General features: G+C 39.8%; 1 protein-coding gene across 1 annotated transcript in view; it reads left to right on the plus strand.

Moving 5' to 3' along the window:
• SH3GL2 (SH3 domain containing GRB2 like 2, endophilin A1) overlaps positions 1–19,582 on the plus strand; it is a 212,040-nt gene that overhangs the window by 181,895 nt on the left and 10,563 nt on the right. Inside the window, exon 4 of the mRNA XM_079113197.1 lies at positions 18,662–18,805. Coding sequence (XP_078969323.1) covers positions 18,662–18,805 — 144 coding nt within the window. The remainder of the gene's footprint in view (positions 1–18,661; positions 18,806–19,582) is intronic.

Genomic DNA, 19,582 nt, shown 5'->3' on the forward strand with positions numbered 1-19,582 from the left:
TCCCAAAAATCATTCAATAGAAAAACCAGAATTTTTAGATATGGCAGTCTCTAGATGTCATTTTGTTTTCATTATCTTATGCTGCAAAATATGAAGATACCTTCAGTATTGGTATACATGGAAGACACACTCTTATGTTGACCCCTAATGCTTCACACCCACATTATAACCCATGACTTTTGAGTGAGTGGAGCCTGTGATTTGTTATTAACCCTAAGTATGGCAGAAGTCACGGGACCAGCCATTCACCACTCCCTTGATTAGCTTACACTATATAGCAAAGTTGATGGTCTGTTTCTTCCATGATTGACTTCCATTGTGAGTCTGTCTTAGTCAACTGGAGTGAGAGAGATTCTCCTGCTGGCCTAGAAGAAGCAACCACCATATGATGACTGCCTAAGGAGAAATAACCAACTGGGGTGGTCCCTTGAGCACATGGTGGCTACTAGCTGACAGCAAGTAAGGAGCCAGACCCCTGTCACACAGCCACAGGAAGCACATCCAGTCAATAAGAGGAAGGAGCCCAGAAGCAGCTTCTAACCCACTCAGGCTTCCAGATGACAAATAGCCTGACCTACACCTTGCTGGCCCTGCTGTGAGAGCCTAAGCAGAGGACTTCTAACTTACAGAAACTGAGATAATAAATATGTGTTGTTTGAAGCTAAACCAACACAGTGTGGCTATAGTGTGTTTGTTTCCCAAGTAGAGGTCCCGTGTCAAGTATATCACTCTTTGCTGGGGCCATCAGGCCCTCTGCTCCTATTGATTTTGACTCACTGGATACCATACAGTGGAGTAGGAGATGGATTGGGAGTGCTCATCACTGCCTCTTCAGCTCAAGAGGAAGTCTCCTGAACATGCTAGGCAGTGGTAGGACAGTCCATTCCATGTTGAGACTGAAGGTATCTTTGTGTTTTGAACCATGATAGTAAACAGCACTTCTCACAATGCCTATCACTTTATAGAAGCTCAAGAATTGTTACTTCCCTTCCCTTCCCAGAGGCCTCTAGTTCTACCTGAGAGCATCTCAGATGTGTCCTCAGCCATTCCTCCTCAGACAGGACCTCTCAGGAAAAGTGCCCCTGTGTGACCCTTCTCAAGACAATGTCATAGTGTCATTGCTCTGAAAACTTGAAGAAATAGTCTCATCATGTTAGTACACTGGGGCCTGTGTGTTTTTCAGATTGCACAAACCTTTTATGCTCCTGGGGTGCACTTGTCTGCTTTCCCAGGGTGTGTTTTGAGATCTGCCTTGGCACTTTGCAAGCCCTGTCCTGACATGGAGATGTTTGTTGTCCCATGTCACGAGTTCTTACAGCTGCTGACTATACCTCAGCAGAGTTCTTAAAAATACCTCCCTGCTGCTTTCCCCCTCAGGAACATAAAAGAGCTGTCACCTTGGAGAGAGGCGTTACATGAAGACCATTACTTGGCCTGAGAGCATTGTGATCCAGTGCTGGAGTTTCCTATTTGTACAAGACAGCAGGCAGAGCTTCTCTTTCCCTTTCCTCAATCCTTTATAGTACTTAATTTCAAATGAAACTGAATGAATCACCATATAAATCTTGTGGGTTTTTTAGTAATTGTTAGTGTGCAAGGTAGGGAAGCACATTGCTCACTGTGCATGGAGCATCAGAGGACCACATTTCAGAGTTGCAGATGCTCTGAAGTTTCAATCAGGAAATTAGGCTGTTATACACAATCATCACATTGCCAGCATGAAAGATGCTGAACTCCTTACTACATACATTTTAGTGCAAGTACTAAGCCCCAAATTTAATGTAGTGTGATTTGGAGATTTATACTCATATTCTAATATTATTCTCTCTACTACACTTTACAAATTTGGTTAAAATAATTGAGAATTTAAAAAAATTTATTGCGGTAAAATATATAAAATTTATTGTCTGAACCATTTTAAATGAACATTTCAGTAGTAAGGAATACATTCATAATGCTGTACAATCATATCAACAACCACATCCACAACTCTTTTCATCTGTAAAGTGAAACACTATTGCCATTATATAATATCTCATTTCCTCCTTGCTCTCAGCCCTCAGTACCCACCATTCCATTTTCTGTCACTGATTTTTGACTACTCTAAATATCCAAGTGAAATCATATAGTACTTGTCTTTTTGTGACCAGCTCATTCCACTTGGCATGATGTCCTTATGGTTTATTCATGTCATAGCATATGTCAGACTTCCCTTCCTTTCAAAGGCTGAATAGTATTCCAGCAGATATCTAGATATGCTGCACTTTGTATATCTGCTCATCTGTTGATGAACACTTGGATTCCTTCCACATCTTAGCTGTTGTGAATAATATTGCGGTGAACACATGGACAATATCTCTTTGAGACCCTGCTTTCCAGTCTTTTAGATATATACCAAGAAATAGAACTGCTGAATTGCGGCGATTTTGTTTTACTGTTGTGAGGAACATGGCACTGTTTTGCGTAGTGGCCGTCCCGTCCCTGTCCTCCCTGACAGTGTGGAAGGACTGCAGTTGCTCTGCATCCTCACAGACGCCATTTTTCTTTTTGTGGTGGTAGTCATCCAAATGGAGTGTAAGGTGGTATGCCATTGTAGGTTAGATTAGCACTTCGCTGATGGTTAATGGTGTTGAGCAGTTTTTCATGTGCTTACCGGCCATTTTAAAGTTTTCTTTGAAGAAATGTCTGTTCAAGCCCTTTGCCCATTTTTTAAATTGGGTGGTTTGATTTTTGTTGAGGTTTAGGAGTTCCTGTATATTCTTAGTATTAATCCCTCTGAGATATGATTTGCAGATGTTATGTCCAGTTCCTTGGGTTGCTGTTTTACTGTTTGTAGTGGGTTTTAATGCACAAGATTTAAAAATTTTCAATAAAATCCAGTTTTTTCTTTTGTTGCCTGTGCCTTTGGAGTCATATACAAGGAACCATTGTCTAATGTAAAAGCTTCTGCTGTTTTTTTCCTAAGGGTTTTATAAGAGTTTCCTAAGGGTTTTATTACATTTGGGTTTTTCATTCACTTAGTTTTAATTTTATATATTATATTAGAAGATGGTCCAAATCCTTTGTGTGTGTGTGCGCGCACGCATGTGCACATGCGTGTGTCTTTCTACAGATATATCCAAATTTCCTAGCACTATTTGTTGAAAAGACTCTTTTTCCTTGAACAGTCTTGGTTTCTTGTCAAAAATGTATGGAGGTCCGGGTGCAGTGGCACACACCTGTATTCCCAGTAGTTTGGGAGACTGAGGCAGGAGGAGTGTAATTTCAAGGCCAGCCTCAGGAACTCAGCAAGGTCCTAAGGACTTAGTGAGACCCTGTCTCAAATGGAAAAATAGAAAGGGCTGTGGATGTGTCTCAGTGGTTAAGCACCTCTGGGTTCAATCCCTGGTACAAAAAAAAAAAAAAAAAAAAAAAAAAATCGAGTTATTCCTGGGTTCTCTATTCTATTCCATCGTCTATATTTCTGTCTTTATGCCAGTACCACCATGCTGTGGTTTGGATATGGTTCCAGTGTGTCCTTCACAGTTTAATGTGTTGAAAGTTTGTTCCCCAGTGTAATTGTATTGAGGCGATGGGCCTTTTAGAAATCATCAGTGACTTGAGAAACTGAGACAGGAGGATCACAAATTCAAGGCCAGCCTTAGCAAATTCGTGAGGCTCTAAGCAACTTAGCGAGACCCTGTCTCAAAAATTAAAAAGGACTGGGGATGTAGCTCAGTGGTTAAGCATCCTTAGGTTCAATTTCTGGTACCAAAAGAAAAGAAAAAAGAAAGAAAGAAAGAAAACGATGTGGTCAGATCATGAGGTGATACCCTCTGAAGGGAATGATGTAGTTCTCTTTCAGGAGATTAGTTCCTGTGGGAGCAGGTTGTTAGAGGAGAGCAAGCCTGCCTGCTACCTGGGTTCTTATTTCCCAACTTGCTCACATGCCCCTTCTGATATCTCTCTTTCCACTTCTCTACCATGTTGTGATAAGCCAGGGAGCCCTCACCAAAAATCCAGCTCCATGTTTTTTGGGCTTTCCAGCCACTAGAAACCATGAATAAATAAACCCTGTAAATAAAAAATAAACCCTATTTTGTTATATAGTGTCCAGTATCAAGTATTCTGTTGTGGCAATGCAATTGGACTAAGACATGCCCTACTTTGATTATTGTCCCTTTGTAGTAAGTTTTGAAATCAGAAAGTACAAGCCCTCTATTTCTGTTCTTCTTTTGCTTTTTGGGATCCCTTAAGATCTTTTGTAAATTTTAGATTGAATTTTTCTCTTTCTGCAAAAAGCAACATTGAGATTTTTTTATCTTAATTGCATTAAGTCTGTAAATTGTTTTAAGTACTATTGAGCTGAAAGTGTTGTCTTCCAGTCCTTGGACATGGGATGTATTCTTATTATGTTTTCATTAGTTTCTTTCAGCAATGTTTTGTAGTTTTTATTATCTTTTTCCTCTATGGTTAATTCCTAAGTAGCTTACTCCTTTGATGCTATTGTAAATGAAATTCTTTTCTTCAGTTCCTTTTCAAAGTGCTCATTGTCATTGTAAAGCAAAACAGCTAATTTTTGTGTGTTGACTTTGCATATTGTTTCTTTCTAAACTTTGCTAAATTTATTAGTTCTAATAGATTTTTATAGGAATATTTAGGGTTTTCTACATAAAGATCATATCATCTATATGCAGGTAATTTTACTTTTTCATTTCCAATTTGAATTCTTCTTGCCTCATTGTTCCAGCTATAATGTCCATATTGTGTCATATGGCAGTTGTGAAAAGTTAGACATCTTGTGTTGCTCTGAATCTTGGAGGAAAAGCTTTCAGTATTTCATCATTGACATGATTTTTGCTGTGGAATTTTCACATATGGTTTTTATTATGTGGAGATAATTTTCTTGTATTCCTAGTTAAGTGGTTTTGTTTTTTAAACATGAACAAATGTTGTATTTTGTCCAAGGCATTTTCTACATCAATTGAGATGCTCAAATAGTTTTTTACCTTCATTTTTTTTTAGTATAGTGTATTACATTGGTCAGTTTTCATATGCGGAACCGTCTTTTCATTCTAGGAATAAGTTCTACTTGACTATGGTGTATAATTCTTTTAATATGCTGCTGAATTAAGTTTGTATTTTGTTGAGAGTTTTTACATTTATTTTCATGAAGTATATTGATGTGTAGATTTATTTGTATGGCTTTGATATCAGTATAATTCTGTTCTCATAGAACTACTTAGGAAGTGCTTCCTCTTCAATTTTTTTTGGAAAAGTTTGAGAAGAATTGGGGTTAGTTCTTCAAATGTGTGGTAAAATTAATCCATGAAGCTGTCAGACACTGGACTTTTCTTTGTCAGGAGATTTTTGATTACTCATTCTTCTTAAAAGTTACATGTCTATTCATATTTTCTGTTTGTTAATCTTGGTAGGTTTTGTGTTTCTAAAAGTTTGTTCATTTCATCTAGGTTATCCAATGTAGTATAAAATTAACTATGATATTCTCTTAGTAATTTTTTTGTTTCTGTAGAATTGTTGGTAATGTCCCCATTTTCTGATTTTAGTAACTTGAGTTTTTCTTTTTTTCTTTTTTTTTTTTTTGGGGGGGGGGCGGGTATTAGGGATTGAACACAGTGGCACTTAACCACCGAGCCACATCCCCAGCCCTTTATATTTTTTAAGGCAGATTCTCCCTTAAGTTGCCTAGGGCCTCCCTAAATTACTGAGGCTGACTTTGGACTTGCAATCCTCATGCCTCAGCCTCCTGAGCTGCTGGGATTACAGCTGTGAGCCACTGCACCCAGCAAGATTTTTTTCCCTTTCCTTTCCTTATTTTTTTCAGCCCATCTAGCTAGATGTTTGTCAGTTTTGTTATATTTCCATGAACCAACTTCTGTCTTTTGGCAGGTTGGATAAAAAGGTAAGTAGATTTCTTGGCTGTTGTTGGCTATTTCAGTAAGGTGGCTATCAACTAATTTTCTCCAGCCAAAAGTGGGAAAGGAAAAAAAAAAAAATCCAACATTTATTAAGTACCTACCTTGCTTGCACACATCATCTCATTCACCATCACATCTGAACTTAGTCCTATATTATTCCTCTGATATCATGTACCCTTGCATTAATTAGCAGGAAATGATTATAGATTGTGTCACTGGAGAAGGCAGTTCTAATTTTGTAATCTTCAAAAAGAGACTACATTTCAAAATTCGTATGTCACTTTGGTCCTCTACGTTTTAACAATATTTGTTTGCAGTGCTACTTATATTTAGGAATTATCTCTAATGAAATCTGACAGTTTTTAGAAGAAGGAAGAACAAGCTACCTTTGTGTTTTCCTTGACATATCCATTGGAGCTTTTAAAAAGGAAAATCCGTACCTTTACACAGACCTGTACAGAGAAATCATATCATTAGAAAATGATCTGGCTGTGGTATATGTTTATGTGGGAAAATTTTTTTAAGGCAGATTAAAAAATAATAGTTCATTGGAGTTTTAAAGTGATAACTGTTTCAATCTAAGTAATGGTTTTGTAAAGGATTGTATTTCTTGGATTTTGAAATTTTATATTAAAAACAGTGTTCATTGGGATAGTTACATCTCTTCATTTGCAAATGATGTGGTCCACTTGTCCTAGAAGATTTTCTTGGAAAGAATCATAAAGTTTTGCATTTGAAAGGAATTGTAGATGTAGGTGAGCTAGTCGTACACTGAGTAAAGAAGCAAAAGTCCAGAGGTTAGACAGTTCACCAGAGGTCTGCAGGTGTCAGAAAGTCCTCCACCCTCTTAGTGCACTCCTGCTTCCTGAGTGATCTCACTTCCTCGCCTCTGCATTTTAAAAGACTTAATGCATGTAAATATAGCTAAAGCTTTGCATTCTGCTACTGACAGGTCCTAATCTGACCTAGTTTACTGAGGATCTAATAAAGCAGTGAGAGCCAGCTTAGCACTCTGGGAAGACCTAAGTGTGATTCAAGGTCTGGCTCCACGTCTTTGTTGCTGTGTTTCCTTGGGCAAGCGACATTACTTTTATGTGCTTCATTTTCTTTTCTGTAATAGAGAGAAACAAAACCTATCTTGTGTGTCATTGCTAGTATTAAAGAGATGATGTGTGAACTGCATCGAATAGATACTTTTGAAACGATAGGTATAGAATGAAATGTGGTCCTGATTTTCAGTTTTTCCAAGATGTTTGGGGGATTTTTCCAAGTTTTTAGATCAGATAGTAGCATTATGAATACTAGAACAAATCATCCAACATTTTTCCTTCCAAGTCTCTCTGTTCTTGGAGCAATGAGGCTTGGCTTCTGTAATGTAGATAGAGATGACAAAAGAATTAAGTCCCTAAAAGCAATGAAAGGCTTGACAAAACTTGTTCCAGGTCTCTGGTCTTCTGTGGTAGGTGCTAAATCCATCAGGTTTCCCCAATCGGAACAGGAAGATGTGACTCAGTGCTGTGGCCACCTGCTCTGCCTGAACACATCAGCTGTGTTCATCAACATGAGCCAAGGGTGAGGGGGGATTTTCTTCTCCCTATTGTGATAGACAGATACCCTTTCAATATGTTGTCTTCTTTGAAATTTCACAGTTGAAGAGGGAAGGAAGCCATTCTTGAGAGCATAACACAGCCACATAAAGTAGGTTGTAATTTTTTTCCTTAATTTATAAGTGGTTTCTCTTCAAACACTCCTGTCATAATCATTTGTGATGGGAAGGAAGATGGGTGCAGAAGGGCAGACTCACCCTCATTCCCAGCATTAGCACTCGTTTTTATCACCCCTGTCCCCTCCACCCTCCTTCACACTCCACCCTGGCCTTGGATTTGTGCTGGGTCTCTCCATTCGGACTTCCTGTTCCACGGAGACCGCTGGTTTCCAGAGCTACAGAAACCCCATTCATTTTAAACTTTGATTTTGAATTATAGTAAACCCAACTTAAAATAAGAAAGATGACATTAGAACTCCTTATTTCTTCCTCAGGAAGAGGAGCAATCCATCTCTGGCATCATTGTCCTTGGTACCAAAACTCCTTAGAAAACACCACTAGTGCCTGGTCCTCTGAGACTTGTTGAGTTGCACGTGCTGACAGTTCACAGAACCTTTCTAGAAAAGCAGATCCCAAGGCTTTTCCAACAAATGTATGTAAAAATTCAACACCCACCTTTATGAGTGTGCTGCACCTGTATTTTAGAGACCCAGCAGATAGAACTGCTTACAAGAAGTATCTGTTCAGAGATGATGGGGAAAATTGTTTTCAACAAGGAAACATCTGGATGGTATGTGAGTGTTATGTTATTTTTGATACTTCTTCATGTGTTTGAACTATTTCATTTTTTAAGTAAAATAGTATAGCCAGCACAGACGAAAATTGCAGAACAATACATTCCCCTCAAGCTGGCAGGTTAACTACTTCATAGTGCTTTAATACTGCTAATTGTTTAACAATAGTCTCTCCAAAAGAAACACCTTAGCTTGTAGCAGTTGCCAGTGTCTGTGTTACAAAGTATCCTATGGCCATTTTCAAACTGCCAACAAGGTGTTTTTAAAGGTAGACTTGGAAAACCACACAGCTGGCTCCCCAAAGCACTGCTGGTCAAGCAGAAATACCACTGCCACAGAATAGTGATTCCCACAGGGAGGTAGGTAGCAGATACCCAGTGTATACCTGGGGATGGAGGCAGGGAGACCTTTATAGCATGGAGGACGTTAGAGACCTGTCTCTTCTAGATTTGTGAAAACTTTTGATTACATATTCATTCATTCATTGATCCACATGCTTGTGTTCTTATGGAAATAAAGCTTCCATAAATAAAATTTCATTACCCAAGGAATCAATAAATCATGTAGTCAATAAATTTTTATTTTTATGAGGCTCCTTTCAAAGTTAATTCTTTTTGGTTGGCCTATTCCAAGAATAACACCCCCGGGTAGGATCTTTTAAAGATAGAAGCTTCAGAAATCCATGTGAAATGAAAATTATTCAATAAATGGTTCTCTCATAAATGTAGCAATTCAGCAAGTTCATAAAAAATATTTTATATTGTTTGCTAAAATAATCATTTAAAAGACAATGTGGTGGGTTGATTAGTATTCCCCCCAAATTCATGTCCCCCAGAGCTTCAGAGTGTGACTTTCAGTCCCCTTGTGTTATAGATGGGTGGCTTAAACAACAGAAAAATTCTGTTCTCATAGTTTTTGAGGCTGAGCTGTTCACGATGAAAGTGCTGGCCATTTGTTTTCTGAAGGGGACTTTCCTGCTGACCTGTAGACATTCACCTTCTCACTGAGCCCCCCCATAGCCTTCTTACAAGTCTTCTTGTATGGACATCTCTTCTTATTTTTCTCATATGTTTTACAAGGAATAAATCCTAAAATCTACTTTATACATAAAGTATATATATTCTTTATTTGACACATAACAATTGAAGTTAGTGCATGTTGCTGTTTAAGAACTCATGTGCTTTGATTCTGTATCTAGAGTTTGTCTTTCTCCTTTGTATTTACTGAACAAACTCAATTTGAAATACCTGGAATAGAGTACACATCACTGAATTATAATAGCTATTGAAATAGAATCCCAGCCTTATGACCTCATTTAATCTTAGTTAACTTCTAAAACCCCTGTTTCTAAATACATGCATTTTGAGGGAACACAATCCAATCCATAGCAGCCACCTTATCTTTTTTACATTCATCACTGAACAACTCCATTCCATTATCCTAGATTGAGCTCTCTTGTGCCCATCCTCGGTGTTACATTAGAGACAACGTTAGATGTTTACACCTAAAGCCTGTTTATTCTGCTATACAAACTTTCCTCTTGTCCATGAACATCTTGGGATGCCATATTTGTTCTCTCGATTTCCTCATTGTTAACCTACTTCCATACCAAGAAGACTTTGCTGTATTGGTTGTAACTTCTGTTTTAATGAGTATTTCTGTAAATGCCAAGCACAGCCAGGAAGTGCTCTATAGACATCATTTCTAATCTTCACATTAAGGTAACTTTGGCTTTCTCCATTGGGAATGAATAAATCCATTCAGGTTTTTTAATTATTTGCCACATTTATTCTAAGGCAGTGTTCTAAGCCTTGGGTGTACATCAGTGGATGAGACAAAGTCCCTTCCTTCATGGAGTGAGGTTGATAGAGAATAAGTATTTAACGTTAGGTGGTTCTCTCAATGCAGTGAAGAAAAATGAAGAGTAAGGAAAATAGAAAGTAACTGAGTCTGGGAAGATGGTGTTCTTGGTGTGTTCAGGAAACAGTAAAAAGCCGTAGCATGAGGAGCATGTCCAAGGGGTTAGAGCATATAGGACCTCAGAACTATTGTTGGGACTTGGCCTTCTTCCCTGAATGACCTGGGAACACATTAAAGGGTTTGGGGCAGATTGATACAACATGACTTACACCAAATGGGAGCACCCTGACTCTCGCACCCTAGAATCTATTCTCCATGTGAGAGTAGAAGCGGGGAGCATATGTTAATAATCTAGGCTGAAGATGACAGTGGCTTGGACCTAGGGGAGCAGGGCAGTGCACAGATCAGAAGTGCGTCCCTCAGTGGCATAGTGTAAACCGATGACCCTGTATAAAGGCAACAGACTCAAGAAGCTGAGCACTCAGGATCCAGAAGCCCTTCTTGACACCAGCTTCCCTGACTTCCAACATCACACTCTTTTGTCTGTCTTATAAGTCCCTTAAACAGAACCATATGCCCAGCAGGTGCTCCTGTGATCTGGCTTTTTCTGTTCAACTTTGCATTTACTACTGTGTGTAGTGGTTCTTTCCTTCTCATCTCTGAATGTTCCCTCATGAGAAAACACACCATTTATTGTCCATTTTGTCACCAGTAAACCAAAGGTATTTCCACTCTCTAGCTGCTTTGAATAGCTCCTTTTATGTACAATGCGTGTCATATATGTACACATCTCTGGTGGACGTACGCCTAGAGGTGGAACAATAGGCTTGCCGGGTGGATGTCACTTCAGATTGAATCATGCTGCCAAGTGATTGTCCAAAATGTTCTGCCAGTTTGTCTTCCCACGTGCTGTTTTTGAGAGTTCTGGTGGTTCTGCACCCTCTGAACACTTGATATCAATTTGGGTACCTTGCTCCTTTTCTCAGATGCTGAGAATATCCTTTCCCTGCTCTGCCTTTACAGTTGACTCTTTTAGAAAGCACTGCTCATTACCTTTCCCTGCCCTTACTTTTCTAGGGGAACTGGTTGCCCTTTTCTCTGTGTGAATGTTTACAACCACCCACAAGGCATGGCCTATTTTCTGCCTGGTGCTAGGGAGTGGGCCCCCTGGCTCTCCAGTGGAGGACGGCTCCTTGGGGGCAGAGGTGGGAGTCTTACTTCCAGCACTCTCCTTCACATAAGTGTTTAATCAATACTAGTTTCATTATATCCCAGGGAAAATCTTTTAAAAACATGTTTTGGTAAATAATTCAATCAGGCACAATTTTAGAATGTTTTGTGGGAAGAGTAGTAATTATTTCCAATGTAAAATACTTACTGTTTTTAAATTTGATCTTTTAAAAATTCTTTTTAGCTAGAACCCATAATTTAGCTAAGGAACCCTGTCTGGTTGGGGGAAATGAGAACCTGTTTCCTAATTCAGGGACAGTGTAAGATGGATTTTTGTCATTCTCACATAAAGCAAAACTTCATGGTGAAATTTAAAGATGAAGTGTTTTAAAACATCAGGTAATGAGTAGGATAAGGAGTACAAAGTCGTGGCTCCCTGGACCACCTGAGAAGTAGGACCCTACCCTTCTGCACTTCATGAATAGAGAAATGGAAAGGACTGGCCACCTTGGGACCCATAATGTCTGACATTCGTAAGGGAAGGCAGGCCAGCTGCCCACAGCCTGACCCACACTCCAACCAGCCCATCAGACAGACCACAGTTGGAGTGATGAGACTTGACCAGCAGCTGCTAGCTCCATTTCAGAGCACAGAGGGAGATCAGGGTGCTTTTGAACACAGAAGCCTTCTTTATGGATTAGAAAAAATTGATGTGTACAGAAGAGTTTTATAAAAAGAGTCATACTTTTAAATGAAAGGACTCAGCCCACAGTGGGAAGAGCGAGGGCAACCTGGAGCCTGTTGGCACCTCTGCCTGTCTCTGGCTCCCTTATCATTGACAGCCTCCAGAGTGTCCTGGTTGCTTCTTTGCCTTTGCCTCCCAGCTCTTGAACAGCCTCCCTTTTCTTGTTCCCAGTTCTTGCTGGTCCAGTTCTGATCCACGGAAACAGGAGGGGAAGGGACTCCGAGAAACATGGTTCCCTGTACAACCAAGTTGACCTTGGAACAGGGCAGCACAAACTCCCCCAGGAGAGCCTGGTTTTCTGTTTATCCTTGAGCACTGGTGACAACCTTACGAATGAGATAATTTTCAGGGATACACAGCTAACAACAGAATTTACAGGCTGAATTTCTACCTATGTCTGCATGTGTTCAGAACTAATGCCTAATTTAATGCACTCTGCTTCTTTCCATGAAAGCTAAGACCTAATAGTGGTTTGTTTTCCTCTTCATTAATTTGGATGAAAAAGTAAAAATCTTAAAAACTAAGAGCGGAGGTACTGGATGTGCAGCATTTCCAGCTAGTTGCCACACTGGACAGATGGCCTTAGGGGAGACTGAGCAGTGACTCACATGGGCACTGCTTTTAGGTCAGCGGAAAATATCTTAGGCAAGGCGTGTGGGGCTGCTGGGAAGCAGAGCCTGGACTTCCCTTTGGCTGTCCCCAGAATTAGAAAGCTGGTCAGGATGCTGCAGATGATGCCTCAGGGTTGGGCACTGATGAAGATTGAGGCTTAGCTACCCTCATTTGTCTTCCTTAAGAGAGAATAGATGTTGAGCATAGTTTCAAAATAGCAACTGCCCTGTTTATCTGAGTAGGAGCTCTTTTTGGTTATCCCATTTTCACTTCCTGCTGTTTCAGTCCAATCCATAAATTTCCTTCTAGAAATCACTGATGGAGACATCAGACTCTTTCTCCTGATGGTACTTCCTGATAGCATTCCACCTGTCAAGCCTTATTAATTTTTGTCTTCCCAGTTGTCTCTATACCAGTGAGTGTATGTTTTCACCAAACCTTTTGACTGAAAGGCCCCAGGGGCTGGAGCAGTGGCCTGATTGTCAAGGCAGAATACTGCTTATCTGCTGTGATCACTAGATGAGGATTTGTTTTATTTGTCTGTCTGTCAGCCAACTACCTGTTAGTACCGGGGCTTGAACTCAGGGACACTCTACCACTGAGCTCCACCTCCAGCTCTTCTTTTGTTTTTATTTTGAGACGGGATATTGCAGAGTTGCCAAGGCTGGCTCAAAATTGCCTTCTTCCTGCCCCAGTCTCCCAACCTGCTGGGATTACAGGTGTGTGCCACATGGTCAGCTGAGGACTCTTCCCCCACCCCCTGTAACTGAGGACTTGTTTTAAACATCCTTTTCCCCATGGGAAAAATATATGGAAAATATTTTAAATTTAATTCTTTAGAATAGAAATAATACACAAACATTAAAAAGCAAGTAGTTTAAATACATTTTACAAAACATAGCAGTCTCTCCAGGATTACATTCCTTCCCCCATTTCTTCTTCCCAAAATCAGCTCTCTTGGCCATTTCTTTGGCTTTTGCGTCTAATCTCAAAACAATCTTTCTGTTGATCCTGCTTAGTTTTTCAGTTTTAGATGTTTTCCATTTGATTCACAACTTGGAAAATTGGAATTACTTGTTCTTTTTCCTATCTTCTCATTTTTCACATACTTCTCATCTCTCATTTTTCTGGTATGTTTGTAGCATAATTTGTGTTTCATCAGTATTTAATTTTTATGTTCTTGTAAACTTTGTACAAAGCTGAGGCATGTAGAATAATAAATATTTTCTTTCTTGTGTATATTTTTGTTTTTCTTGGAGTTAGTCTATATCTTACCTTTCATTTTCAGAATTTTCTGTGTACCCTTCACCAGTTCTTTCCCAAGCTCCTCCCATATAAATTTCCTTGCAAAACACTGAAACCTGTCTGGTGTTCATCATTGAAACATCCGATGCTGCACGGTGGATTGGCTCCTCCCTCAGTTGAGTTCCTCAGAAGCAAGCCACAGACAAGGACTTAGCACAAGTATTTGGTTTGCAAGTTGATTCCAGCAAACCCTGTGAGGAGAGTAGGAAAGAAGAGAAAACCAGTAAAGGGCACATTATAAGGCATAGTATGATGGCAGGCAACTGCAGTGTGATCCCACTGGGGAGCATGGGGAGCAAAGCGAACTTGAGAATTAATGCTGTGGAGCCGGGGAGCATGTCACTCCTTTGCAGCTCCTGGCTCATAGAGCTGCATACGCCTGGTTATGTGTAGGGTCCGCTGTAGTTGCCTGTGGTGCCTGGAATACTGGAACTCTCTTGAGACCTCTCTTTGTAGTCATCTTGGGATTCCTTCTGCCTGTTTCTTTACCTTGGGTTCCTATTTATGTTCTGGATCCCATACTTGTCCCATTTCTTGATTTATACTTTCATTTTAGTAGAACTCTTCCATTAGCCTGGGAAGGGGGAAAAGTTGTGACCTTCCTTGTGTGTGTTTGAAAATGTCACTCTTTGACCTTTTCATAAAAATTCATTTGTTTATTTACTTTGTTAGGTACCATAAACTTCAATATCACCTCCTGTCTACTAGTAAAATTTCTCCTGGAAAAATACAGAGCATATGAAGAAGAGATTTTTCATTCCCATCTCCCATCCAGTCCTAACCATTGTTCACCTCTCCTTGTTTCTTTTCCAGTATGTTTATTTTTTTCTTTCCTCAATTACAAAATAACATTTTAAATTTTTTTATTAAAATATTTTTTATTTTTACAGACTGCATTTTGATTCATTGTACACAAATGGGGTACAACTTTTCATTTCTATGGTTGTAAAAAATGTAGATTCACACCATTCATGTAATCATACATATACACAGAGTAATACTGTCTGTTTCATTTTACTATCTTTGTCATCCACCCCCTTCCACCCCATTTTCCTCTACACCTTCCAAATTTCCTTCACTCTTCTCTTCCCCCCCATTACCAGCCCCCCTTATTATATATTGTCATGCACTTATCAGAGAAAACATTTGGCCTTTGGTTTTTTGGGCTTGGCCTATTTCACATAGCATAATATTTTCCAACTTCATCTATTTACCAGCAAATACCATAATTTTATTCTTCTTTATGGCTGAGTAATATTCCATTGTATATATATATACCACAGCTATCCCACTCCTTGGTTTATACCCAAAGGACTTAAAATCAGCATACTGCAGTGGTGAAGCGACGTCAGTGTTCATAGCAGCTAAATTCACAACAGCTAGTTATGGAACTAACCTAGATGCCCTTCAACTGATGAATGGCTAAAGAAATGGTGGTATATATACTCTTTACCTTTATATGTCTTTGATAATTCAAATACAGACTAGTAGATCATTTTCTCTAAGAAATTTGGAGGCACTGCTTCCTTATTTCCTGAGAAAACTTCTGTTACTCATGCTGGTGTGGCCTCTAGGGAGGGCAGTGAATGAGAACCCATTGTTTTAGGAACTTGTATAGAAACAAAGGGTTGCCTCTCAAGTCAGAGCAGGAAGAGACATATACCCCCACCGCCCAGTGACCAAGAATCTCCCAATAGACCCCCTTCCAGAGGTTCCTCGACCTCCACATAGTGACAACCTGGGGACCAAGCCCTTAATACATGGACGTTGAGGGATACTACCCTCAATCTAAACACATCAGCTGGCGAGTCTCACAGTGCACACAGTGACTGCTGCAGAATCCTGTGCTCACAGGGTCAGGTGTTTTCTCTCTAAAAAAAAAAAGAAAAAAGAAAAAGAAAAAAAGAAAATCTGTTGAAATGCCATTCCTTTTATTTCTCAAAAAAGAAACGAGGTTTCTTGTTCCCATTTTATGCTTCAGAAGGCTCTCGGCGTGTGAGCAGTCCATTTATGCCAGTCACTGCCCTGCTCTGTCTCTGTGTTGGTCTACTCATTCGTCCCTTCGTGCCTCCAGCAGGCGTGTGGAACATCTCCCGTGTGCACAGCTGTGTGCCAACCCCAACTGGGAGATACACAGACCAGGGGCCTGCGCTCATGGCCCAGGGGAGAGATGGCTATTAGGATAGGAGGCTGTTTCTTCAGTAAACCAAATGAACTAAGATGGCGATGGTGGGCAGGTAAAGGTGGGGCATATTCAGAGAGAATATAACAGTTCGTAGGAGAGAATCAAGTGATGAAGCAGGGGGAGATATTTTGAAGGAGAATAATCGGGCCCCTTTAGGAGAAAAGGGATTTAGGTTTCCAAGGTCACGTACAACTTGCAGAAACAATCCAGGCTGTGGTCCCAAAGGAATCTTAACATCTTATATTTGTATTTTCCAGGCTTATACTCAGTGTCCTTTAGAAAATCATTTTGAAATGATTATGTTAACATTTGCAGATGGTAATTCCAAGGTCTGATGATATTTTTCAAGAACAGAAAATTTTTGCCAACCCAAGGTTCTTAATAAAAATTTAATGAGTTTGAGAGTGAACTTAAAAGCCAACCTCTTCAATATGTGGACTAATAGTTTTTCTAGATCATTTGAAGAAATAAATAAGGCAATAAAATATGGCTTTCATCTTCCTTGTGAAGAGGTGGAATGTGCCAAAGATGTTCTTCAGTAACTAGTAAGAGAACAGGGCTCTTCACAATTCAGCAACAGTTGAAATGAGGAATTTGAAAAGTAGCTAAAATATATTAAACCATTTAAAATTGCTTACCAAAAGGCAATTTTTAGCAGAAGCAAGGTATAAGCACTCATCAGTACCCAGCTTTCATAAATGGAATAAACCTATGGAATGTAAAATGGTCAAAACAGGATTTGGAGGCTTGCCCACCATGCGTTGTTCACCACCTTCTTTGGTCTCTTTTCCGTGTGATCACCCTGCATACCTCCTTGTCAGATGTTGGCTTATTTCTTTTGTTTATGCTGATGTTACTCTTCTTCACTTTCCCCAGCACCTTGTGTGTATCAGCCTTTATAATTTTTATCCTATCAGACCACCGCCTGTCTGCCCAGCTCCTCAGTGTGTGGTGAGCACCGTGAGGACAGGGACTGGGACTTTCCTGGGTCTCAGATGTGGCTGACTGCAGAAACAGCTTTGCAATTCAACTCTAATGACAGGGTCCTCTCAAAAATGGGTGATCATGAGACATTTTTAATTTTTTAAAATTTAATACCTGTGATACACTTTTCTATGGAAAGTTGAGGTATTAAAAGGTGAGTTTTACATTTTTACAGTCACCTCTAGTTTTGCACGTGCTTTTAACCAACCTGTACTCTGTATGGTCTTAAGCTCAGTGATATATCCTTCTGAGAATCCTTTGCAGTGTTCCACCCCATAAGTTAGACAGCGCCCTGTTCCTGTAACTCACTGCAGACCCCCATCAAGGCACTTAGTATGTATACTTCACACTAATTACTCTTAAAATAGACTTTACCCTCAGGTCCTTATAAACCCTGAAAGCCAGGACCTTAATTGTCTCACTCACTGTAATGTCCCTAGGCAGGGTTGGAGAATCCTCCTATGATAACTCTCTTATCTCTAGTTTACACCAGTTAGGCCCAAAGTTTAAATAAGAGCCTATTTCAACTAGATGTTCAAGATTAAATGTCAGCCACTGAATGCTGGAAGTACCTTTAGCTGAGGTTCTGTCAGGGGTTTCCTTGCAAATGGAATCCCGGGCACAGTCCTGGGTTAATGTGTAATCCCAGCTCTAACAATGAACATGAGGAACCCAGACATCCTAGAATAAATTAAATCATAAGCTTTACTAACTTGTTAATAAAGCCATTTCTTCCACTAAGACTGGAACTGCTTACTAAGTATCTTCTTTTATAAAAATAAAAGCCAAATAAAAAATTGACATGCTGTCTTTGAGGCATTAAACTAATTTTCAGATGTAGCTATGTGCAAGAGACGTAATTAAGTCTTTTTAATGAACACGCTATTTTTCTTCTTCACGTAACTATTTATGGTCATCATCTTAACTAAGAAATTATTTTGAACATAGTTCTATTTTATAGATGGTGTAATTGAAACATGGCATAAGGCTCACACTCCAATGATTTACCATTGATTTTGGACTTTATTCCATAGACTTCTAGAATTGAGATATAAAACTGGAATAAAGTTAGAGATCATCACATAATTCAGGAGTTTCCAGAGTGGTCTCTGTGGAGCCACCTGATGCCACAGAATCTCAGCTAAAGCCACCAGAATGAAGAAGGGACAGGGAGAAACAGATGGGACAGGATCTGAGCCCCTATTCTTGCTTCTCTGAGAATAACTTTGCCTTTTAATTCCTCATAGGATTTGAAGGGAAAGAGAATTTAGTGACTGTATATCAACATGTGTCTGTATTTACATACATATGTAAATATATGTCTACATCAATATCTTTCTATCTCGGTTTTATCTATCTATACATCAACATCCACATTTTTCAAGTGAAGTCCAAACCAGGAAGGATAAAGGTATGATTTTTGATCGTTGAGCTGATTTGATTGTTGAGCTGAGGCTAATCTAAGATCTGCTCCTCTCTTCAACCCTGTTTCCACCATACCGCATTGCTGACTTGAGAAGCCTGTTCTCTCTTTGCCTTCAGCTTCCAGAGCCAAGCTCAGCATGATCAACACCATGTCTAAAATCCGTGGCCAGGAGAAGGGGCCAGGCTATCCTCAGGCAGAGGCACTACTTGCAGAGGCCATGCTGAAGTTCGGAAGGGAGCTTGGAGATGATTGCAACTTTGGTAAGGAATGCCGTGCTTTCTCACAGTGTGGTTCCTTTGGTTATTTATGGGGGCTATAGTGCTGGTAAGAAACTCTGTAGGAAGTTAGTCAAACTATTTTATGTTTTGACTCTCACACACAGCCAAAAATTTGTTTTTGGAATTGTTTCATCTCTTGCAAGATGACTTGTCTGTGTTTTTTGTTTATTTTTCTTTTTCTGTGATGAGGTGTGATTGACATGCCCAGGTGCCCCTGCGCTTTCTGTTGGGTGTGTCTGGCAGGAAATGAGAATGGAGCTAGAGGAAGCAGTCACAGCACAATTCAACATCCTCCCACGTGGGCTTTCTCTTAGATCTTAGCTCCTTTGTATTTGTACTTTATCCCACTGTCCCAGGTGAGACTTTATTTATTCCTTCACCACCCCAGTTCTCCAGTACTCAACTATAACACTAAATATCTCTTGTCTTCACCCCCTTGTGATGTGGGACATGTGCTTCATGACATGCTGACTGTTCTTCCTGGTTGAACCTGCCTCTTCATTCATGGTATTTACTTCTTCTCAACGCATTGGTCTGAAACTGGTCCCCTATCGACAAGAGCTGGTACTTTCAGGAGAGGGCAGAGAGCCTCTCAAATTACTTTTTTAAAATAAAGTAAATTGTTACATTCTTGGTGATACAGGATATTCCCCATTAGTAGGGGATGTTGAGTCTGGTTCCCAGAATGAGCATCCTAAGTGGGAAAGACATTACACAGTTCTCTGGTCTGTGTCATCTTTGGGATGTGTAATCCCTCCA

Source organism: Sciurus vulgaris (genome assembly GCF_902686455.1).
Source record: "Sciurus vulgaris genome assembly, chromosome: 15".
NCBI lineage: Eukaryota > Metazoa > Chordata > Mammalia > Rodentia > Sciuridae > Sciurus > Sciurus vulgaris.